At 40.6% G+C, this 25,416-nt stretch overlaps 2 protein-coding genes across 2 annotated transcripts in view; one reads left to right on the top strand and one right to left on the bottom strand.

Annotated features, from left to right (window-relative positions):
- Window positions 1-6,768, top strand: part of LOC135203079 (ethanolamine kinase 1-like) — a 103,280-nt gene extending 96,512 nt beyond the window's left edge. The window contains 4 exon segments of the mRNA XM_064232691.1: window positions 27-190; window positions 192-230; window positions 232-263; window positions 3,519-6,768. Coding sequence (XP_064088761.1) covers window positions 27-190; window positions 192-230; window positions 232-263; window positions 3,519-3,585 — 302 coding nt within the window. The 3' untranslated portion in view covers window positions 3,586-6,768.
- A 1,723-nt stretch (window positions 6,769-8,491) lies between these two features.
- The window catches only part of LOC135203078 (S1 RNA-binding domain-containing protein 1-like), a 139,846-nt gene continuing 122,921 nt past the window's right edge, over window positions 8,492-25,416 (bottom strand). The window contains 3 exon segments of the mRNA XM_064232690.1: window positions 8,492-8,753; window positions 11,028-11,048; window positions 11,051-11,197. Coding sequence (XP_064088760.1) covers window positions 8,566-8,753; window positions 11,028-11,048; window positions 11,051-11,197 — 356 coding nt within the window. The 3' untranslated portion in view covers window positions 8,492-8,565.

Below are 25,416 nucleotides of genomic sequence, written 5' to 3'. Positions count from 1 at the left end.
TATATGTGTGTATCTTATGTTCACAGGTGTTGAAGAAGTGGACTATAGCAGGTACCCCAGCAAAGACTTTCAGAAGTCTTGGTTACGCTGTTATTTATCTCATTACAAAGGAATTCCCAGCTCTATGGTAGAAGCTCAAGAACTTGAAACTTGGTATGCCTGGGTCAGTAAATTTTCCCTGGCTTCACATTGCTTTTTGGGGGGGGGGAATATGGGCTTTACTGCAGGCATACCCATTCATCCATAGACTTTGATTTTCTAGGGTAAGTTACATTTAAGTTTTTTTTTTCTTTTTTTTTTTTTACAAGGCCAAATAGACTAATTCAGTAAACTTACTTTGCATAGGCAGTAGAAAGGAGAAGGAAGCTGATAAATATGTAAGAATTGTCTTTGTGAGAAATGTGTAGCTACCATCCAGCATTCATTTCCTTAATTGATGGCCATTATTAAAGTTAGAAATCTTTTTCATATCACTCTGTAATGTATTAGTTTAGACGGCATGCATGAAATGTGTGGTTGCCATACAGCACTGTTTAAAGGAATGTTTGAGTGTGTTAGATTTCACACAGAATTTGAGGCTAATATTCCAGTAAATTTAACTTTATTCGACATATAATCCATGGAGAAGTAGATTCATATTTTGAAATTATATTTTTTAATACATAAACTGAAATATTATACTGTTCTGGACTTGTGTTTGGAAAAATAGTAGGGTAATGCATGATCCACATATTATCAGCCAAGAAACCAAATTGAGAAAAAATATACAGCCAGCCCTCGGTTAACTATGGCATCAATTAACGACTATCTGGTTTACGGCGCTTGTCTAGCAATGCTGCTAACTAGATTTTCGGTGCAGATCTCTGGTTAGCAGCGCCAATCTTTAGTGAACAGCAGCGCCAATCTCTGGTTAACAGCGCCGATATTCGGTTAGCAGTGCCGTTGAGCAGGTTTTAGTGCTGTTATTGCCGTCTTTCGGTTAGCAGCATCGGCTGGGAATGGAACCTCCGCTGTTATCTGGGGGCTGCCTGTATTTCCCCTAAGAAGTGATAGTATCATACTTTAAGTTACTACTCATATAGTGGGTACAAGATAGTGGCTGAAGTTTTCCTGTATAATCCAGAGAAGGCAGTAACTGACTTCAAAGATTCCAAGGTGTGTGGGTATGTGTTAGCAAGACCGACAAACTGTTCCATAGACATTTTTCATTTAACCCTCTTACGCCGACTGGACGTATTTTACGTCAACATTTTTTGTCTCCCGTATGCCGACTGGACGTATTTTACGTTGACTTACAAAAGTTTTTTTTAAAATTCGCGGAAAAATACTTATAGGCCTACCAGCCTAAAACTTTTGAATCACGCGCCTTAGGGGATGCTGGGAGTTCACGGATCAAGGTGTTGTTTTGTTTACAATCTTTACGCAGGCACGCAAGCGCGAATTTCTTTCTTGCCGCACTAAAAAGTATCTGTGACACATCTCGGAAATTATTTTGTCATTTTGACATAATTTTTGTACCATTGTAAATTAGCCGTTACATGAAGTATTATATATGAAAATGTGTGCATTTTTATGTAGAATACAACAATAAAATACTCATGATTGTAGCTTTTATCAGTTTTGAGATATTTTTATATAAATACGATAATTGCCAAAATTTCAACCTTCGGTCAACTTGACTCTACCGAAATGGTCGAAAAACGCAATTGTAAGCTAAAACGCTTATATTCTAGTAATATTCAATCATTTACCTTAATTTTGCAACTAATTGGAAGTCTCTAGCACAATATTTCGATTTATGGTGAATTTATGAAAAAACTTTTTCCTTACGTCCGCGCGGTAACTCTTCCGAAAAAAATCATACATGCGATTGTGGTAATGTTTGCACCATTTTAAAATTAGCCGTTATATAAAGTTTTATATCTGGAAATGTGCGCAATTTCATGCACAATACAACTAAAAGCAACCCATGGTTGTAGCTTTTATCAGTTTTGAGATATTTTCATATAAATAACGATAATTGTCAAAATTTCAACCTTCGGTCAACTTTGACTCTACCGAAATGGTCGAAAAACGCAATTGTAAGCTAAAACGCTTATATTCTAGTAATATTCAAGCATTTACCTTCATTTTGCAACAAATTGGAAGTCTCTAGCACAATATTTCGATTTATGGTGAATTTATGAAAAAAATAAATTTTCTTTACATCAGCGCGGTAACTCTTCCCGAAAAAATCATACGTGCGATTGTGGTAATGTTTGCACCATTTTAAATTAGCCGTTACATAAAGTTTTATCTATGAAAATGTGCGCAATTTCATGTAGAATACAAAAAAAATAATTGAAGGTTGTAGCTTTTCTCATTTTTGAAATATTTGCATATAAATCACGATAAATAGAAAAAAAACCACGTTCGGTCAACTTTGACCACCGAAATGGTCGAAAAACGCAATTGTAAGCTAAAACTCTTACAGTCTAGTAATATTCAGTCATTTATCTTCATCTGGAAACAAATTCGATGTCTCTAGCAAAATATTTAGATTTATGGTGAATTTAAAAAAAAATCTTTCCTTCCCTCCGTGTGCGGATTCTCTGCCACAAATCTCCGAAATACGTACGTCCCATTCTCGGAATATTTGCTCCTTTTCATATTAGGCATTTCATAGTTTTATATATGAAAATGTGCGCAATTTTATGTAGAATAAAACTAAAAATATTTGAACTTGTAGCTTTTCTTATTTCCGAAATAATTGCATATAAAAAATATATATATATAAAAATTCGACATTCGGTCAACTTTAACTCGTCAGATATGGTCGAAAACTGCAATTGTAAGCTAATACTCTTACAGTATAGTAATATTCAATCATTTGTCTTCATTTTGAAAGAAATTGGAAGTCTCTAGGACAATATTTAGATTTATGGTGAATTTTTGAAAAAATATTTGTTTACGTCCGTGCGTTACGAATTCATGCATTATTTTGTGATAATATTTTCTCTGTGTTGCTTTTATCATTTTACAATGTGTTATATGCCAAAATGATCGCAATTTAGTGTACATTACAACGAAAAAAAAGTAACTTGTTACCTTTAACCGTTTTGCGCACAGCGCGATTTGAATACAATTATATATGAAATTTTGTTTTTGCGCTATCATATATCGCATTATTTATATATGATAATGATAATTTTTTTCATTTCTGATGGTTGCATACTAAACTTCAGGCAATGACAAAAAAAGGAGCCAAAAATGAACTCTTAATCTTGAAAACTAAGCGCGCTGTGATTTTTTGAAAATATTTTTTCCGCTTCCGTGCTCACTCCGAAACCCCTCCGGCACACGGGAGACAATTTTTTATTTACCGCTCCGGCGTAAGAGGGTTAAGTAGTGTAATTGCTTGATAAATTCATGATAAACCATTTTTTTTCCTGGTAAATTTTCAAAGGTAAGGGTATAACTGCAGTGTTCTTATGTACTTTAATGTAGTTCATTCATAAAATTCCCATTTTGTTTTACAGGTATGGCATTACCAGATTAAGGGAATATTCTAATAAAAAGGAGGAATTTTTCAAATTAACTTGCTGAAGAGTGAGTATTCGACTTATTTTCTGTGATGGGAAAGAATAGTATTGATGCAGTAGTGTTTAAAAAGCATGGCAGTTAGACATGTTGATGAGTACTTAATATCTTTGAGCGACAGTTGCTGTGAAGCTCAGGATTAAAATTGTGTACCAATGAATTGACAGAATTTGACATGATGTATTATGGCTTGATACCTGTCACGTCAGCCACTTAACTAGATACCAGCACAAAAATAATCCACAGCTACATTTTCTTGGATTTAAAAGGAAGACAAAGTTTGAAAAACTGCTGTGGTGGAAGGATGGATTGACAGTTGCTTGGATAGAATAGGTCACAGCATCAAGAACACACGATTAATCATTGTTAATCTTTTAGCTTCAACCTGTACAGGCCAGTGACGTTTTGACTAAAAAAGAGAAGGCAGTGTTACAGCAAGTTGTTCTGTGGATTTGAAAGGAGACTAAAAAGTGAAAGCCATGCAGTGAACATTTGATAGCATATATGCTATTGCCCTAAAGATCCCTTGGCAAAAACATGAACTCAGCCATGAACATCTTCATGAGCAAGCAGTGTGTTGAAGTGACCATACCATAACATTGTATTCATTCAAGTGCCTTTGGTAAATGGTACTTAGTTTGGCTGGGTTCATTAGTAGCTCTTAGTAATCATTTTTCATAGATATAGTAACCTTTTTGCCATAGCTATGAATTTTATACGAAGCCAATTAAAAATGTTTGAAATATAGTATTAAAAATTATTCTCTTGCTCTCAGAGAAGTAGAACTTTCCTTTCTAGGGATAAATGTCTGATATTCCTACCTTAATACATTGTGCTAACCTTGAATGGGATCGGCCTCTGCCCTCGTTTTTCTCTCCCTTTCTTTAAAATGCTATCTCACAGCTGATACTGTATAATAAGAGCTTTGATTTAATGGCTATAATCCCTAATTAAGGTTAAGGGCTGATTTTACTCATATGCTTTATTCAGCTCATGTATGGGATTTCTGTCTTCCTGTTTTCATTATTGGCCAGTACAACTTCATTATTCTCCCAAGATTTCAAAAGCACAGCTCTTGTGGTATGCTGTCACTTTTGGTCTTGTAATGATATCCCAATATATGTACGTATAGGTGTACTCGGCTAGTAAATATTTCCCTAAGACCATCAGAGCTTTGCTGAAGTAGTCCTCATGGTATCTGTTTTATTAGGCTTAGGATTTCTTCAGTATGAGTGTTGTGGAAGGTTATACAAAAGTTTAGGCCATGATCTATTCCAGGGTTTCGTTTGTTATCAATATATGATCATCATTTGTGTTTGGAAATAGTGAATTTTCTTAATGGCTTTCATCTTTGTTATATTCTTGAAAATTTTTCTCTTTAAAAGCATTTTTATATGCTTGAATTAATTTTACATATATATTTTTCCTTTCTGGAATAAGTGAAGTGCTTCTATTCCAATTCATCATATAAGTTTCCTCAAAGCTTACAATATTGTGACATTTCCAAATAAATGTTAAGCCATAGTAACTACTTCCACTCACAATTAATCTATCATCACTAGTTGAAACTAAAGCAAACTAAATCCTAAGCCATTCCAAATGCTTAAAATACTACCTCTTGTATTCTAGCAGCCAGTTAGTTTGTGCCAAATGTACTACAGGGTGTCTTGACACAGTGGTCACATTATGCTACTTAATGCTACAAGAATAGAATGCAGTAAAGTAATAACCTTTAATATGGATTTAAAATTTAGAACAGTGATGTTCTCAAGTTAAGATCTTATTTCCTTTCAACAGAAATTACGTCCCTCTTACATTCATTTTAGGAGTACGTGTTTGTCAGTCATTGTAGCTCTGAATTTTGGGATGGATAGACTTACAGAAGAACTTTTTTATTTGTATGCACTTGAAACAGTTTTTTTCACAGTATTTGTGATCAAACTTTTTTTCCTTCACCTCACAGAGTAAGTATCAAAAGTGGTCTTGAAGAAAGACACGGCCATTTAGGATATCTCCTTCTTTCATTCTGTCCTAGCAGATTTACTTTTTATTTCATTAAGTGAATAGGAATTGTTTGATTTTTAGTAGATATGGGTGTCTAGACCCCTGGAAGTAGGGGAAATGTAAGAAAGGGATCATCCTTTTAATAAATTTTATAGTGTTATGACATTATTGACTAGTGGAGGAGTTAGGAAGTTTTACACTGTAGTTTTGTCAAATCTTTGGTGGTATAGGAAAATATGGTTCATGGTGTGGATGGTACCTGTATTCCAGTCTCACTCAGAACATTGGTAGGGCCTGAAGGACAGAACTAGGCTGAAGTGGTGTGGTAATCTAACTAATAATACATGTAGCAATACTAATAATAATGAAGGCAAGCTTTATGGGGTATGTAGTTTCACGTCATACCAGTGGTAAACACAGAAAATTAGTCCTCAGGTGTGCTGTAATTACTACACCTCACTTGTAAAGGAATGATAGCCAAACCAGAAGGCAGGAATATTTACAATATGTATGCAAACTACCTTCTTGACAAGGTTCCAGCTAACCATATTAGGATAGGTGCTACTGTATATTTTTATGGAACCAATACTCTGATTCACATATGAAAACAATCCTACTAATCTAGTCTACTTAAGGTTCACGTAACAAAAGCAAGGTGAATTCCCTTTCTGGTTTAGAAATGTTATTTTTAAGCCTTTGCTTTATATTCTGTTATAATGAGCGCTGTGATTTTTCTAGCATTTTACCTATGGTGTCTAATGTTCTGTGATTGTGTTGAGCTTAATGCTATGTACACACTATTTTTGTTGGTTGTGTTATGTGCAAGAAACTAGAATGGTAATTTTGATGGAGTTAAGAGCATCTAGTTCTTAACATGGTAAGCAGTTGTCCCAAGAATTTTTTAATGGTTTTGTGTGTACATAATGTGAAAAATGTTATTTCTTTCAAAGTTTACTTTGTTATGCTATGTCATATGTTTACTTACACATTTTATGTTTTAATCTAAAAAGCAAGCAGTTTTTATTGGTTGTGGGAAGTTTATTGGATGCCTTTATTTTACTAAGTTGTTGTTTCATTTAGAAAGTTTTATTTTACTGTATAAGCTATGCACTATATTGCAATAACCTGACTAATTTATTTGCCTCTGAACTTTGTACATTTATGTAATAAAAATAATTTTATAAATATTGTTTTTATGCCATGAAATCAAACTTTATATTATAGTAGGCTTTAAGGTGGAGATCTTTTGAAGATGCATGACTCTAGTAAAAAGAATATAAGCTAGTCTGTAAATCACAAAAGCGTAGAACATAGACTTATGAGGTCATTCAGCACTGAAAGGGGAATTGATAGTAAAACATCTTTAACCTCTATGTAAGGAGTGGAACTAGGCTGGCTTCCCTGCAGCAGAATGTGAAATAAAGCACTCGGTCAAGCTAGGCTAACTTGGCTATTTTTTCATGGCATTCTATCATTTTGACTGGAATTCCTTGTGCCATAAATGCATTTAGTTCTCTTCTGCTCAATACCTTAAAATGTGAAGGACCTGATATTGAACTCCTGTCAAAGTTTTCTTAACACCCACATCTGATTTATTCAGAACTGTAATTCAGTTTCATTAAGGACAGACACTTCTTTATGAAAAACTGCCTCACTCACATTGTATGCTTTATAACTTATGAAGCCATACACAAAAATTGTCCGTTGTTGATATGCAAGAATAGTTCCCTGACGATTTAATCTGCTACTCAACACAAATGTGAATAGAATTGCAAATATGTAACACATCATACACAACTAAAACTGACAACTTCAGATCTTCCTATCAAGCTTCATGGAAGAAACTCAACCTCCAATGTGTGACAAAATTAGCCAACATGGCAAACAAGCCGAGGCAACCCGTAAATTTTGTTGCAAACAATTGGAATTCATCTTGAATATCCCAAATGATGATTGGCAAGAAACCACAGTGGACCCCTTCTATTTGCAGGGAATGTGTTCTAGACCCACTTGGGAATAGCTAAAATCTGTGAATACTTAAACCCCAATAAAAATGCGAAAAACTGCCTCCTATTTTGTTTGTTCAAACTCTGAAAAAGAAAGACCCACTAAAAATGCATATATGTGGTTTTTTTAATAGTTTTATCACAAAGTGCATTTAATCATGAAATTGATATGAAAATACAGTAATGTGTCGATATATCTCAAAGAAAAATACTGCAAATACACAAATTTCCCACGAATAATGGGTAGATATGGTCCATAGAGAAATTCGCAAATACGGGAGTCCGTAAATCTCCAGAATGCAAATAGGTGGGTCCACTGTTCTAAATATTCCTAACAGTTTACTGTGGTATAGTAAGAGTACAACTCCACATCTCCATTACAAAATGAGCATGCCTCAGGACTGTGAAAGCAGTATAGTACTGTGAATCAATCAAAATTTATTACGTCAACATATAGTGTTCATTATGACAATGAAGAAACAAACACTGAAAAAAAAATATATTCTGAGTTACTATATTATAAATTTCAGAAAACATTCTCCAACAGTCTCATACAAAAGATGAAATTACTGTACATCTCTTCACCTACCAATTCAACCATCACTCTGCATATGGTCTATCACAACAAAACTTAGTGAAATACATCTAGGATTTACCCAACAGTTACTAGTAACCTGAGTATAATCAAATGAAAGCTACATGAAACATGGATTCAGCACTGTCTAAATTGGGTGCATGGCACAATACCTATAAAAACTTTGAACTTGAAAAACATACATATTTGATTATTTTATTAAAAATAAAATGCGTGTTTTGTAAACTTAGCATTTAGAGATATAGTATTTAAATAGTTTACTTTTATTACATTTTGGAAATATTACAGTATACTGTATACAGGCCATACTAGATGGTCTCCAAATATATACACAATATCATAGAACACCTGATCTATACCCATGGACAGATAGAACAAGGCTCAGTTAAGTATCCTTTCCAACATGAGGCTTATTCGATTTCGTTCTTTTTCAACAGCTATCACCGAAACTTCCACAACATTTCCGAGTTCTAACCTTGTATGACCCATCTTAGAAATGTGTACTAATCCATCATTTCCTAGACCACAATCTACAAAAGCTCCAAAATGAGTCACATTTCTTACAGTACCTGAAAAAAAATGTAAACAATACAGTTAAAAACTGTAACAATTTATCAAGTTGCACAAATTTTTTCCCTGCCACTACAGTAAAGCTAATCACTTGAATTTCAAACTTAAATAACCTCCACGAAACATACTGCAAAAATAAAATAGTAGTAGAAAGAAACCTGGGGACATTTCAACAAAATGTGAACTACTGCTAAATAACTACATAGAGGAAACCCTCAAAAGGTATCATCATGATGGCAATTTATATAAAATTTTACCAGTATACAAAAAATATTAAATTCCAACATTTTCCAACATACAAACCATCAGTCTTGTGTAAGTCTGGACTTGTTGGTATGAAATAACACTTGACTTCAAGTGACTCGACACTGAATGAGCAAGGAATTAAGGAGTTCTACATGATGAACTTCATCTTAATTTTTTGCATGTCAATTTGTCACCTTTATGTACCCTAATCCCAAGGTGGATACATGTCTTTCTGTAAACCACTTACCATTGTTGCATAAAAACCTTACATTCCCAACATCCACACCCCCTACCACCCAGCTACACCTCACACTTCTCTCCCACATCTTAGGTCTACAGTCCACAGCCATCCCTACTTTGCTATGATCTCTATTGTCCAAGGTTATGTTTTCAAATTATTTTGTGTCGTTTGCCTCCTGGCAGAAACAACTGCCTCGATTGGAGTGTGAATCTGAATCTGGATGTGGTGCCCCCAACCCCTGCCCAAAAATAAAATTATTAGAAAAAAAATCCTTATACTACTCTTGAGAAATCCATCAATTAATCCAATCACACTGATTCAGTACTTTTAAAATGTCTGCTTATATAGACAGACATATATTGCACTTTGCTGTGCAAGCATATATGCACACACACACATATATTTCACCATATGCCTTTTCTCACTTTGGAAGTAGGTAAGCTACCAAGCTGCACAATATCTGTGCAAAACAACATATGTTCATACTTGCAAACAAATGAGAATAGGTAAAACATGCAGATGGTAGAGACTGAAGGCAATACCTCACCATTTTGAAATTACACATGATGCAGCACTAATAAAAACCAGCCCTTAACACCATCATGAGTTAAAACCTAGCTTCCATTGGCAAAAATGTTAACTGCTCCTTCTTGCAACAAAACTTGTCCACTAATAAAAAATAAACTAGGCCATATCAACACTTGAGAACCTAAGTTAACACTGCAATTCTGATGATGTCCCCTGTAGGAAACTTTAAGGTAACTTCATTTCATTTTGACTTTCTATTTTTCCTATTTTCCAACATTAAGCATTACTGCATTAAAGTGCAAATACTTGGCTTTAAAGTAATACTTTAACCAGCAATATGCCATCTACAGCAAGCAATAAAAGATAAACATTTATGCCAAACCCCTAAGAGATCAATGCGTGTGCATCAGTCCCAGATGGATTTTGAGACACCCAGAATCTCTGGAGGTTGATGTAGAAGGAATGGAACTCGCAAACAAAGCTGCCTTACAGTATTTAAAAGCAACACTTTATTTATAACTTTTAGAAAAATATACCAGATACCTCCCACTATATGCTCCTGAATAAAAGCTATTTAGGAATGGCACATTGTCTTCTAATCAAGTTACATGTGTAAAACAATGCAGTATATTTCATTCACTATTTCTCAAGACAAGGAGACATCTATCAAAAGTATTGTAACTAGGATATGCTCATTAAATTGGATCTACATCCTATGACTATTTTCTATGCACAGTAAGACATGTATTTACGATGAGAAATGTAAAAAGAAAAAAAAATCAACTATTTTAACACCTACATAACTTGCATTTAAAGAAGCTAGTTTGCTCAATGCCACAATAAATGATATAAAAGAGCAACAATATTTGATACACAAGTTCCACTAGTTGGCTCAATGCCTCCCATTAATTTAAATTTAAATCTAACCATAATTTAAATCACTGCCTTTAGATTAAAAGACCCTAAAACTTGTAAAAACCAAATGTAACAAGGAGGAAACAGTTTTAAAATACAAACTGCTTATCTGAAAACAATCTGTTGCTGGCATTGGCAAAAGCTGCCATAATATTCATTCCTGAAAACATACTTACAATAAAAGAATACTGCTTTCAAGACTAATAATTGTCAAATCTTGAATGATGATTTAGGAAATGTCTATTCATGGAATTTTTTTATCTGTTGAGGAACAATAACCTTAGTAACGATTTTCTTATGCCAAATTTGCTGTCATCTAACTATGAATAACTAAAATACTTACCAGTGAGTTTTGTTCCTAGATGACATCATCAATGGAAGTGATTCCTTTACAGAACAAAGGTTTATTAAATTGGGCTCGAATATCGTAGTCTAAAGGTTGTGCTAGACCCTCTACTATAAGCTGCATAGTAGCGAAGGTTGTTCCACACTGTTCAGCTAATGCTTCAAGACCTGTGGCAACGTACATGCAGAAATTAAAAATCATTAAAAAAAATTATAAACTAAGAACTTGAAATAACAATTTGTCGAAAATTGTATTTTTCCTAACTATACAAACCTGAGGTCCTTTACAATAGGAAGGTACTTAGTGGCAGCTGAACCGGTCGTAAGCTTTCGAACAAGGGGTTCGGTAGTTAACTACTTGTCCGGCAGTTAGCGGTACGCTCGACTGCAAGGCGAGGAGTCACTTTGCTTGAGGCCCAGGAAACGCAGAGTGAAGGGTGGCATGAGGTGGGACTATATGTAATGGACCTCAGGTTTGTATAGTTAGGAAAAATACAATTGTCGACAAATTGTTATTTGTTCCGATACGGAATACAAACCTTCGGTCCTATACAATAGGAAGACTCACTTATTGGTGGGTGGAATCTGAGTCTATGAACAGACTGGTGTTCGTCCTACCTTGGATTCCCTCCCTGGTCGTAAGAGCAGAGGGAGGCATCCTAGCCTCTGCCCAGCTGATCGGGGTGTGCACCGCAAGATCAGTGGTCAGACTTCTCGACCAAATTATAAGAGGGAGGCAAGCGTACCTCTTATAATTAGCAAAAAGCAAGAACTAGTTCTTACTTCAAGAGCCAAGGTAAAGTTATGGGTGTGTCTCTTGTTGGCTTCCACTCACCCCCCTTGTTGGGGAGTGGTGGATAAACACTTCTATCCCTACTGAAAGGGATAGCATGGGGCTCGGTTGTGTAGCTTACCTGCATCAGCCTCCTGTTCAGCGTAGTGATGACCGCGGCCCTCTGCCCACAGGTAGAGGGAAGAATGAAGGAGGAAGAGAAGCCAGTCACACTCTCTTTCACTCGTCCATACATAAAGTCACACAAGGATGCGATGCTGTTCTGTCCGCTCGGGTGCTGGGTAGACTACACAACTGTTGAGCAGCCACCATAGGTCCCAAGGAAAAGGTGTCCAAAGACCTGTGGGTGATATCCCGAAGGTAGAAAGAAGTGAAGGTGGTCTAGTTGGCCCAAACCCCTGCCTTCAGAACCTGCGCCATGGAGAAGTTCTTGCGGAACTCAATGGTTGGACCAATACCTCTGACTTCATGGGCTCTCGGACGAAGGGTACGTGTGTCATCACTGCCAGCTGTCTCGTACGCCCTCCTGATCACCTCACGCAGCCAGAAAGAAAGAATGTTCTTGGAAACTTCTTTCTTGGTAACCCCGGTGCTAACGAAGAGGCGTCGACTCTCAGGCCTGAGGTGCCGAGTTCTCTTCAGATAGTGCCGTAGCGCCCTCACAGGACAAAGCAGCATCTCATCCGCATCATTATCGGTGAAATCCTTCAGGGAGGGGATCGTGAAGGACAAACCGGTCGTCAGGGACTGAAGGATTCTGAGTCTTCGCTACGAAGTTTGGGACGAAATCGAGCGTCACGGATCCCCATCCCCTGGAATGCTTAACATTGATGGAAAGACCATGAAGTTCGCCTACTCTCTTTGCAGATGCCAGGGCCAGCAAGAAGAGGGTCTTGAGGGTCAGATCCCTGTCTGACGACTCTTGGAGTGGCTCGAAGGGTCTGCGAGTCAAACTCCTAAGGACGAAGAGTCACATCCCATCCCGGGGGCCCCGAGTTCCCTGGGTGGGCAAGACCTCTCGAAGCTCTTCATCAGGAGGGAGATCTCGAAAGAAGAGGAGATATCCACACCTCGCAGTTTAAGGACTAAGGCCAGGGCGGCTCTGTAGCCCTTAACTGCGGAGACGGAGAGGGTGTGTGTGTGTGTGTGTGTGTGTGTGTGTGTGTGTGTGTGTGTGTGTGTGTGTGTGTGCGCGCGCGAAGGGGCACTCCTCTTACGAGGTTCCTGTCGTCCAGCCACCAGGCTAGGTCCTGCCTCACCTCCTCCGTGAGGGACACGGAGAAGAAGGGAGGATCCCTTGCCTGTGACCAACACTCCTTTAGTCTCCACTGAAGAGACTGCAGGTGAAGACGCCCGTGAGGGACTAGCTTCTCGAGAGACGCCAGATGGCCGATCACGACTTGCCACTGTTGAGCTGGTTGCTCCTGTCGAGACAGGAACTGTCTTACTGCCTCCCTGAACCTGCTGATCCGCGAATCTGCGGGGAAGACTCGCCCTGCTGCCGTGTCGATCAGCATGCCCAGGTACTTCATCCTCTGCTTGGGTTCGAGCTCTGACTTCTCATAATTCACAACGATTCCCAGATCGTGGCAGAATTCGAGGAGTCGATCTCTGTCCTGCAGCAACTGCGAGCAAGAGGACTAACCAATCGTCGAGATACCTCAAGAGACGTATCCCTACCGAGTGGGCCCAAGCCGACACCAGCGTGAACACTCACGTGAACACCTGTGGGGCGGTTGAGAGACCGAAACAAAGTGCCCTGAACTGGTACACCGTCCCATCGAGGATGAAGAGGAGGTACTTCCTGGAGGATTGATGGACGGGTATCTGGAAATATGCGTCCTTCAAATCCACAGAAAGCATGAAGTCGTTCTCTCTAATGGATTCGACCACTGAACATGCTGTTTCCATCGTGAACCGAGTCTGGTGAACGAATAGATTCAATGGAGGGAGATCTATCACCGGGCGCCAGCCCCCCGAAGACTTCTCCACCAGGAAGAGGCGGCTGTAGAAGCCCGGCGACTGATCCTGAATGATCTCCACAGCTCGTTTGCTCAGCATGGCTTCTACTTCCTGCCGAAGCATCACGTCCTTGGTCGAGCCAGGAACGTAGGTTTGCAGATGGACCGGATTGGAGGTGAGGGGTGGCTGAGACTCAAAGGGTAGTAAATATCCCTCCCAAAGGACGTTTACTATCCAGGTCTCCGCACCGTAGCGCTGCCATGTTGCCCAATGGCTCGCCAGGCACCCCCCCCCACCTTCCAGCAGCAGGTGAGGGGGAACGCCGTCCCTAGCGTTTCCCACCTCTCTTCGACTTCTTCCTCCCCGGCCCCCTCGTGAGGAGGGCTGGGAGGAGGGCTGGTGACGGTCTTTCCTTTGGGCTTCGACAATGCGATCGTCTTGGTCGCAGAGGAAGCGCTAACCAAACTCTTAGGCTTGGCCGCAGTAGCTTGAGGCTGCCCAGACGCCTTTGAGACTGCCTAGTGTACTAAACGGTCACTGTCGTCAGTGCGCCGCCTTTCCACCGCAACGTCCACCATCTCCCCTGGGAAGAGAGAGGAGGAACTCTGCACCAGTCCGTTGCGAAGACCCAGAGCCGCCTCACTCCCGGATGTCGGAGAACCAGGTTGGCCATCTGGTGGGCCAGGTAGGCAATAGCCCTACCCCCAGACTGGCACAGTCTCAGGAGTGATGTTCCCTAAGGAGGCCGCGGTTTTAGACACTGTGAGGGACCACAGGTCGAGCCATGAGACTGCTTGGAATGCTGCCATTGCTGTAGACCCCAAGGCAAGTGCCTCCTGCTGCGAGAACCAGAGGTTCTCCGACAGGAGCTGCGGCAGAGACACCCCCGGAGTTAGCCTGGCTAGCTCCGGGTTAACCTGTTTGGGCGGCAGAGGGTCCACTGAAGGCACGTAAAAGCGCCTCTGTCGCGGTAGAGGTGGAGGAAGGAGCTTAGCAGACCTACCGGACCAAAGCAAACCCCCCTGTCCGGAGACGAGAGCGTCCGCTTGGCCCAGTACGCTGTCTGCCAAAGCTGATCGCGGCAGACCCACCGCCGTCCTGGGTTCCTTCTTAGGTCCCCAGAACGCCTCCAAGCTCGATGTGGGTTCGGTGGGTGGGAGCGGTGATCCTTCCCCGAGGTCGTTGTGCTGACGGATCAACGCAATTACCTCCGCGAATGACCTCTGGATCTCGGGAGTGACTGCATCCTGTGGAGATGGACTGTCAAGCCCTTCCAACGAGAATGCCTCCCGAGAACCTCCTCCTTCCACAGGAGAAACCACAACAGACCCCTCCTGGTCTCCTCCTACCACTTGCGCGTACGATCTGGTTGGTCCAAGGACCGTACCAGGTTTGTAGGGCATCGTGGCGGGATCGCGAGGGGCGTACCCCTTGTGATCGCCTCGCTCTTCCCAGTAGAGCCCGAGGAAGTTGAAGGGATTGGAGAGGCAGACCTGACGCTCCCCCCGCGCCCACCGGCTCTCGCCCACCGGCAGAGCCGGTGTGCTGAGGGGGCTGCAGGCGATTGGTCTGCAGGCCTAGTCAAGCGGCTCTCCCAGGGAGAGTGGCTGGACCGAGAACAGCGGCGACGGTCCCGAGCATCAGAAGAGCTGCTGCTGGTCCCCCTCTCTGCCTAGTCCCAGAAGGAGCGGCGGTCAGGGGACCTGCAGAGTCCACTGTCACGGTGGGAGCGAGGCCTATCCTCACGGCGCGTCACGCCGCCTGGACCAGCTGAGGCTGGTTCAGGCAACCGAGGGGACAGCTTCCTCGCCTCAGCTCGCGAGCAGTCTGGGACCGTCGCATCAACCCTGGGTACCAGTGCGTCGCCGTGAGAGCAATCGCTGGTCTGGTGAGAGTTGCCCGAACGACTTCCTCCAGTCTTCCGTTTCTTGCCTGGATCCTGGCGCCGAGAGAACTTGGATGCCTGGGTCTTGGCTGTCCAGTCACCCACAGGTGACCGTACACTTGTGACTCTCGCGAACGAGAGGCCAAGACAGTACCTGGCGCCGAGGCAGAACCTCTGGCGCCAGGTGAGGAGGTGCTGGTGCTAGCTGACACTCCTCTGGTCCCCGTCTTCTTCTTCCTTGCGGAAGGAGAGTCGGGCCCCTTTCCCGAAGGAACAGGAGGACCGACGGAAGTCCCAACCATCCCACCGGAGCGGGACGGGCCCTTAGAGACTTCTTAGGGGGGGAGGAGGCAGCCGTCTTCTTCTTCGGCTTTGGGGCCTTAGAAGTTGAAGGGGAAGGGGCGGCAGGTGACGACGACGAAGACGACACCTTCCTCCTCTTCCTCTTCCTCTTCGTCAGCCGCCTCAGCACCACCATCAGGTCTTCCATCAAGGACAGAGCCGGGGCAGTGTTACGCCCTCTGAGAGAGGTCCGCTTCAGGTTCGATATGAAATAAACAAAAACAAAAAATTTTCAACACCAACAGCTGAAACTGGGGATACGAATATAGAAAGAAACACTAACACAACAAAGGTTTATTTACAAGCTTACTAACAAAGGTAAATGCAGAATGGTATCTCCTATTTACTTAAAAAGGCAAAATCTTACACTGCATGAACTGGGGGAACAGTGAGGTAATTCAAATACTTGCTCGTTAGTATTGAGACTCGAAGTGATGGCTTCACAAAAGGAGAACGGCGATTGCAGATGTACTCTTGACTCCGTATTGCAGAAAATAATGTCTACTCTTGATACTTGAAAGGCAGGAACTCCCCTAAACCTCTAGCAGGACATTTTCTTCTCTGAAATCTGCTCAACGTCGAGATAACTCGGTCGTCCACTTCTGAAGACGACTAGACCAGAATCCAACCAACTCTCGAGCAACTTTTCTTCTGATCCTTCGTCGGTCCCTTTTTCTCTTATCTCTCTTGGATGATCTCTGCTGCTGCTGATCTCTCACTGATAATCTGATCTGTGGCTCTTACTGAGGATATCTCTCTGTGACTAACTGATGATCTCTGCTTTTTCCTACTTCGTCCGTCGTATTTATACGGCATACTGGGGGCGGAGCCTACGGCAAGCGTCACAGACTCCCGAGATTACTGGAACTTCTCCGAAAAATCTAGACAATGTATTGCATCAGAAATCGCGGCGTTTCTCACGTCACATCGGCGCCTGACGAGTTCCACAACACTCCTGCCGATTCTAGAACCATCATGAGAACAGGCACCTCCAACACAATGCGCTAATGCTTCCTTACTGCCGAAATTCTCGTAAATGTGTTTTCCTTTCCTTTATCTTCCTTTGCTATAAAGCAATTACCATCACACGTCCCCCCAAAAGAGAAAAAAAAATGAAATCAACTGATTTTATTTTTTTTCTAAAGAGAAGCAATTAAACAGCAGGGAAACAATTCTGCATAAATCTTTAATACTTCTCCATTCACTCAACCACTTGTGCCAAAACAGAAAACGGTCATTAGGCTACTCATTCTGAGAAAAATCTCTAGAAGCTACTAACTATAACATTACCCTTCTCTCTTACTTTTTCCGTTATCTGAACTCTGATTAAAACTTATAAATACTAAAACACCTCTTGTGTTTTTCTCAAAACTAATTTCTCTTTCAGACACAATTACCAAGGGCACGGGCGGCGGCCACGGTATGGGGCGTTCTTTATAATTCTGAAGCAAATTTACATTCATTGCCTTTGCTCTACTCTTACCCACATTAAATTCTATAATGTATATTTGTAAGAATTACATTATATATATAAACCAGTGACCTGGGGTCATGGCATTAGGAGGGTTCTACGTGACCAAAGCAGACCTTAGATTACGCTATGCACTGTCTGCAGTAGCCTGATCTAGCTCTAAGCTTTGTCAACATTTTTATGTTATGATAACTTTGCACAACAAACTTCCATGGGAAGCGGCTTGGACCTGTTTAAACCTCTACGCCGGAAATCTTGTTAAGACTTCGAGCCGGCGAACTACGTATGTTTTTTGTTTTATTATGAATTGCTTGAGATAGATAGCTAATGTTCCGCTATCGACGCGATGCTTTAGAATGGCAGTCCACGCCAAATCTCAACATATCGGTCGTCCGAGCCGAGCTGCATCTCCTAGTATGGAGTTACAGAATAAAGTTGTTAACTTGTTCAACTAGCCTGTTTGAATCATCTCCTCTAGACAAGAAAGAACCTCTCTACTAAGATATCCAAGGGAGATGAGAGGAACCAAACATTACTTACGGATAACCAGCCAAGTAAGGAAAAAACAAAAAGTCTATCGCCAAGCGATGAGACATTAGAAGTGGTGGCAAGCGACTAAACGAAGAACATAATTAACGAGACCCATATCAGCCGACCGAAGGTCTACAAGAACTAACTTCCACCTTCAAAACATCAAAACGAAACAGAGGAAACGGGATCTTCAATCAACGCAACAGTTTATGAAGACGCAAATATGTCCTTCATCGAGAGGAATACAAGCATTTAACACTGACGTTTGAGCAACAGTTATCACTTATCTTCGAGAATCTACACCGGACGAGGGCGCATCGCAACATCGACGGAAAGAAGAAAACAAACAGGGACAGGACTCACCCGTTCGCGAGCAAGGACGCAGAGTGGACAGCTATACGCAGTAGTGCAAGGACGGTGGCTGTGACGTCATCAATCTTGGACTTCTCAGAGCATCAGTTGCAACGAAGGAGGAAGACCGGGGTGACGTCATCACGACTTCCGACGCGAGACGTGGACAGGAACTGTGACGTCATCCCATGTCAACAATCCTTCGCAATATAATCTGGAGCTAAGTACCATTTTTATCTATTCAGGTCTTTTCCTCAGTGAAGTGTTGTTCATCAAGAGTCGATCGTCCAGTATTCTGGGGGTGAGTTGTTCGCCATATAATCTTCCTTCATTACAGAAACTATCTTCAACTACGAGGTTCTCGCCCGCAGATTAATTTTTGTTTTTTTTTGTTTTTTTTCTTTTCTCGTTGTCATTAACCATTTCTTGCAGGAATTCTCCGTATAATATTTTTATCATACTTATCTGTATTTTTGTATCTTTTGGGGGATTTCCTATTATTATAACACACTTATACAGTACATTGCTTATGCGTTTACGTAGTGGTCGAGTGTACTCTTATAGATATTTTGATAGGATTGCAAGGAATAGAAGTGATAAGAAAAAAGTGAAAGCCGAAATGGCAACCACTCCGGCTGGCAACCCCAACGTGGTGACTCTCGTTAGCGCGAGGTCAGCGATAGTCCCTTTTCAAGGTCGGGTCAATGGTTTCCTGCCTCAAAATGTTGAGGCATGGATCTCATCTGTAGACGCTCATTTAAATGCAAAAAGCATCACAGACCCAGCAGTACAATTACAGGAGGCCAAGAGCTTCGTTGACTTTGCGAAAGGCGACGCAAGTGCGTATCTAAGGGGGGTTTCTTTCCAAGAAGCGCTTACATGGGACGAGTTCAAAAATATGGTTAAGTGGCCGTGTATGGGGGGTGAAGAGGCTTTTAGATGTTAGTATTGGCATTGAGAAATATCCTTAACCAAGCCTCCATGACTCAGCTCAATGTTGTCGAGCGGGCGGCGCTAATTGCCGACCGGCTAAATGAATATCAGGATAGTTTATGTAACTCCGGTGGGTTGTTTCGGGTGCTAAAATCAAAGTGAAAGATTTTATCCGTTTGATCTACCTTACGTCTATCACTGTAATGTTGCCTGAAGCGTTAGTACGGTGTTTGATAAAAAATTGCAGCCCGACAGTACGGAATTAGATGTGTATAAACAAATAAAAAAAACACATGTCTAAAGTGTCCGACCTAGATACTTCGCTCATTCAAGTTTTTGCAAAAAATGAGAACAAGCCACAACAAGTAAATTGGTGGTACAAATAATAATAACAAGTTGCAGGGATGGTTTGTTATAACTGTAAACGACCAGGTCACATGATTTCAGACTGTCGGACGCGTTTTTGTTCAATACACAATAGTTTCAACTCATTCATATAACCGTTGCTACTCGAGGAATCAACAGCCAAACGCTACAAACACGCAACCAGTTGCTAGTGCAAATAAAAAGAAGGGTCCTCAGTACTATGAAGAAGAAACAACCAAACGGAAATTCTGCACAACAGCAGAAACAAACAAATCGTGCTTCAGGTACCTCTGTTCCTGGGCCATCTAGCAGAACTCGCAAGGGCAAGCGAATTTTCAGGGTGTGATAAACAAAACAAATACCACGTAGTTCACTCCAAGGGGGGAGAGGGCGATGTTGGGTCATCAATATCAACATCTTTTGTATCAAATAATCAGTTTAATCATTTATCAGATCATTGTGAGACAATTGATTTTCCTATGAAAAACACACGGCCGAATCAAAAAAATCTGTGCAGGTTCCCGTAGATTTGCAACAAATTCATGCAATTATTAGTCAAAACGAGTTGCGACCAACCTACATGCAGTAAATTTGGACCATAAGTCATTCACTTTGTTCTTTGATTCTGGTAGTCCACGTAATATAATGGATTTAAGGACTCATCATTTACTCTTTTCAAATTTCCCTATAGAAAAGTCCGGAATAAGGCTCTCAGGCATTGGGAATAATGAATTAAATGTTGTGGCGTAACTCATGTACAGTACAAGGTCGGTAAGGCGCACGTTTGCTGATACCTTTGTCGTTGTACAAAACATTAATATGTATCCCGCAGTAATTATCGGATACCCGTCTATGGGCACTCAAAATATTATCTTAGCACCTGCAAAACACGGCGTGTATATCAAAGGGAAATTCTATAGGTCTTCTAATACCCTAAATCTGTTTTAGATAATAAAGAGACAGACAGAGTTGTCACTTACATTACGGAACCAATCACCTGTCTCATGAACCAAGAAATAATACAGGGCAACCCAACAGAACTCTCGCTCACGCCTACTATCAGCTTGCACGCAAACTTCTCGAACCTAACGTAACTTTCAAATATATAGTGCGTGTAAAAAGAACCTTGCCAGGATCTGAAACATTAATCCTTTCCGAAACTCTGAAAAACACACGGATTATCCGTCACACAAGCCGTTTATACAGTCGGCTCACAGCAATGTAATATCGAAGTCTGTAATCATTTTGAATACCACTTTAGTAATCCACAAAATCAACATATCTTGGATGCCGAAGTTTATAAACATCGCATTCTTACCGTAGCTGAGATAAATCACGCTCAATCAGTCGCGGATGAAACCCTTTTGCAATCTATAAAGAACAAAATCAATAAAGATATTCAAGAAGAAGAAATTCAGCAGAAATTTTTGAATCTGTTAACTAAATATCATGGATGTTTTTTCCACTACGGATGGAACCTTAGGAAAAACGGATGTCATAGAGCATCAAATCAGGCTCAAGGACAAACAGAAAGTAATCTATGTACCTTCGTACCGACTTCCTATGAAATTTCAGAATGAGATAACAGAGGAAGTAGGTAAAATGTTAAAGGAAGGAGTCATTAGGAAATCAAACAGCCCTTATAATTTTCCGTTAATAGTAGTACCGAAAAAAGATCGAACTTGGCGGATATGCGTAGATTTTCGTCGTTTAAACGAAGAAACAATCCCTGACAGATTCCCAGTACCATGTACCGATGATATCCTATCTTTACTAGGCCAGAATAAAATATTTCACAAGCTAGACTTACTAAAAGGATTTCATCAGATTCCGATGGAACAAGAAAGTATCCCATACACTGCCTTCAGCACAGCCAGGGGACATTATGAATTTTTGCGTATGCCTTTTGGTTTACGTTGTGCTCCTATAACTTTTACTCGTATGATAAACGTCGTGTTTGGAGACTTGTTGGGAGATATCCTACATGCCTACATGGATGACTTAGTAATCTTTTCCAACACATTAGAAGAAACATTTACGTAAATTGGAGTTAGTGTTACAAAGGTTAAGCAGCATAATTTAAGGGTAAAGATAAGTAAGTGGTGAATTTTTTAAAACAGAATTAGTCTATCTAGGTTTCAACGGTTTCTAGGTGAAGGTCTAAAGTCGTCCACGATAAGTGTCGGCTATCCGTAACTTTCCGATACCTACTAACGTCAAGGGAATACAGCAATTTTTAGGATGCAGCGGTTATTATCGCCGCTTCATCCGCAACTACTCAATCATAGCCGCTCCCCTAACCGATCTTATAAAAAAAGGGCGTAGATTTCGTATGGTCTGAAATTCATCAACAGGCGTTCGATAAATTGAAAGATGAACTGTGTAGTTTCTCCTATCTTGAAATTTCTGACTTCAATAAGGAATTTTTCATAGCAACAGACGCCTCAGACCTAGGAGTAGGTGGGGTATTGCTTCAACAATATGATAGACAGTTTTTCCCTATAGCTTTTTATTCACGTAAACTGAGACCTCCGAAAGTAAATATGCAGTAATAGACAAGGAAGGGCTCGCTATGTTAATTCACTCGTGCACTTTAAATTCATAATTTTACGGTTATCCCGTCAAGGTTCTCACTGATCATAAAGCCCCTAACCCGACTTCTTTAAAGGCTTTAGTCACAGCCCCAAGCGAACTCGGTGGCACATGATCATTCAGGACTTTGGCGCGAGGATCGGGTATTTACCTGGGAAAGCAAATATCATGCTGAACGCATTATCACGCAACCCCTCTTCATCTGTACCGAGCCATTAGCTGAATTAATAGATATCTCAACCTCCATGCCCGTTGTTAAAACTATATCCGAACAGGAAGATCTGGGCTGGAGTGCTGAACTATTACAGACGGAACAAAGAAAAGATCCGCAAATAGAAAAAATCATCATTGCGTTAAACGGAAATCCGAAGGAAAAAAGAATACCTAAAATAAATATAAGCAGCAGAATTATATCCTACAGGAAAATATCCCTGTGTAGATCCGTGACGAGGAAAACCCGCAACACACCGCAGTTGAATAACAACCAGGTGGTGGTGCCTATCTCACGTCATACCCACTGGTCTTAAAAGTGGTTTGCATGAAAATCCACTGCACGGGACATCCGGGTTATACCTTAACTGTCACCAGAAAAGCCCCAAATCCTTATTTTATTGGCATACGATGCTTAGAGATATAAAAAAGCTCATAGCAAATTGTCGCACTTGTCAAGAATACAAAGGGCACACGAAGACACCTGTCAGCCTAGGGGCTTACCCCGTGCCAAATCAACCCTTTGAAAGAGTACATTTAGATTTATTAACAGGATTTTACGAGTCAGACAGAGGAAATAAGCACCTCCTAGTAATTATAGACCGCTTTGACTCGATATACAGAACTTATAGCGCTTAAAACAAAAAACCGCGGTCGAGTGCGCTAGGAAGTTTTACGAGTGCTACATTTGTAAACATGGAATTCCACACATCATTATCTCAGACTCGGGCGGGGAGTTCATAATCATTTCTAACTCCTTGTGCGAATTCCTTAGTATAAAGAAAGTCAATACCATGATCTATCACCCAGAGCTAATGGGCTAGTGGAAAGGGCAAATCGTAAGGGTTTTAAACATTTTAAGGGTTCACCTTAGGGGGGGGCAGATCCCAACTGGGACATTGCCATACCTGCGGTACTAAGCACACTTAATCACTCGTATCAGGTGTCTATTAAAATGACAACCGCACGAGGCACTGTACGGTATCCCGGCCGAACGCCTTTCCACATCTTAAAGCCTACAATAATTATCAAATCCTCTAAAGGATGTTATGGATGCAAGCATAAGTCGATATAATATAATTCGTAAGAATTTAGAAGAAGCACAGATAATAATGAAAAAAAACAAATCATGATAAAATAGCTAAGCCAACTAGAAAACATATGCCGTGGGCGATCAGGTATACATACAAGTATACGTACGTAAAGGTTTGAACTATAAACTGACACCTAAGTTTGAAGGCCCGTTTAACATTTTAGAAAATTTAACGGCCAATAGAGTTAGGGTTCAAAGTGTATCCAAACCCACTGATGTGAGAATAGTCCCATTGGCACATATCAGAATCTAAAGAAAAGATAGATGGAGTGTTAGGGAAAAAATGGTTGTATTTATGAACTTGTATAATAATTATATATATATATATCTATTAATCATATTGTATTGTAAACCTATTCTTTTACGCGAGTTATTACATCTGTTTTACTCATTGCAGGTTTTCAAAAATGAACTGTTATTGTTAGGAGTGATATTGTATTCAGACATCTTTGTTGTATGGAAAGAGCGCTAGGACTAAAGACATAGAATTTAATCATGGCTCGATTATCGAGAGAATCGATGATGTATCATCGTGTCAAGTAATATTGTTATCGAGGTAGATATGCATGCATTTTCTTACCTGAAGATGACGTCCTTAACTTAAAGAATGACCTGATGAGGTTTGGTATTTTCCCTTAAGGAAAAATGCATGAACGTAATTTTCATGCTAACTCAGAGATTTCACTCAGCCTCAAACGCTAAAACGTCGCGGAAATGTTGTCTTAATGACATACAAAATAAAACCGCCGAGGCAGAAGAACTCGCTCGTGACCTGCTGATGTGGTCTGTGCGGCACAATACTCTTGAACGCCGCCAACCGCTTATTCTAGCTGGACTAAACATCTTAGGATCAGTTGCGATCTAGGCTTAGGAATCTCCAAATCGCCTCAAGATAAATAATCAAAATAAAAGAATTGAGTTTTTGCAACACAAAACGGAGCTGGCCTTATCAGAACTTCGCAGCCAGTTATCTTCGATCAATCAAATAATGAATATCGTTAATGAACATTCAAATAATATCGATCAGGTCATGGAAGTTCAACATTTGCTGGCTACTTTAGCTTACTATAGTTCGAAAATAGATCATATCCGTGTGAAAATATCACATTTTATTGAAAAGTCAAAAAGATTACGTAGAAGCAATTACGTTAGCAACAAAGGGTGTGTTATCTCCTCACCTCATGCCTATTAAAGATTTGACGTTAACTTTGGAAAACGGACGGGAGAAGCTAGGTATATTCCTTTATTGGATGCCATAAAGTAGAATTCTATTATAGCCTAATATCAGTCAGCGTTGAAAATTATAGAGTTATGATCACGATTCCTTTTGATTCTTCCGATGCTTGGCAATCATACAAAATAGCACCGTTTCCTACTTTTATGACGAATAACTCAAATCCAGTTAAATATCCAATTTAACAGGGCATGTACTGATTTCTCTGATAAGAAATCATTTACAGTCATTAATGACTTAGATAAACTCACTCACTGTCAGAAGCCATGAATAATAAAATTTGTACAGCTGACTCTTTTGAATTCTATCCTATATCAACGGATTCATGTGAGTTAGACATAGTGCTAAACGGCTCTCTCTCTCATACAAGCGAAGGTTGTCTGGGGAAACTTTATCCCTTTTACGGTAATAAATTCAATTACAGGATGAATAATGGTTCCTGGATCCGTTATGATAAGGCCGGATTCGACGTCGTGTGTCCCGGACACATCCACCGCCCATGCCATATCTTCGTAGCAGTCGATGGTGTACGGGGACATCTACAATTTATACCGTCAGAGGGGTCAAACACGATAATACGTGAGAAGGCGTATTTCGCGAACTACACGTGGGCTACAACAATCA

This window comes from Macrobrachium nipponense, chromosome 33, assembly GCF_015104395.2.
Source record: "Macrobrachium nipponense isolate FS-2020 chromosome 33, ASM1510439v2, whole genome shotgun sequence".
Classification (NCBI taxonomy): domain Eukaryota; kingdom Metazoa; phylum Arthropoda; class Malacostraca; order Decapoda; family Palaemonidae; genus Macrobrachium; species Macrobrachium nipponense.
Note: the sequence above shows the minus strand (reverse complement) of the source record. Positions and strands in the feature narration are given on the sequence as shown.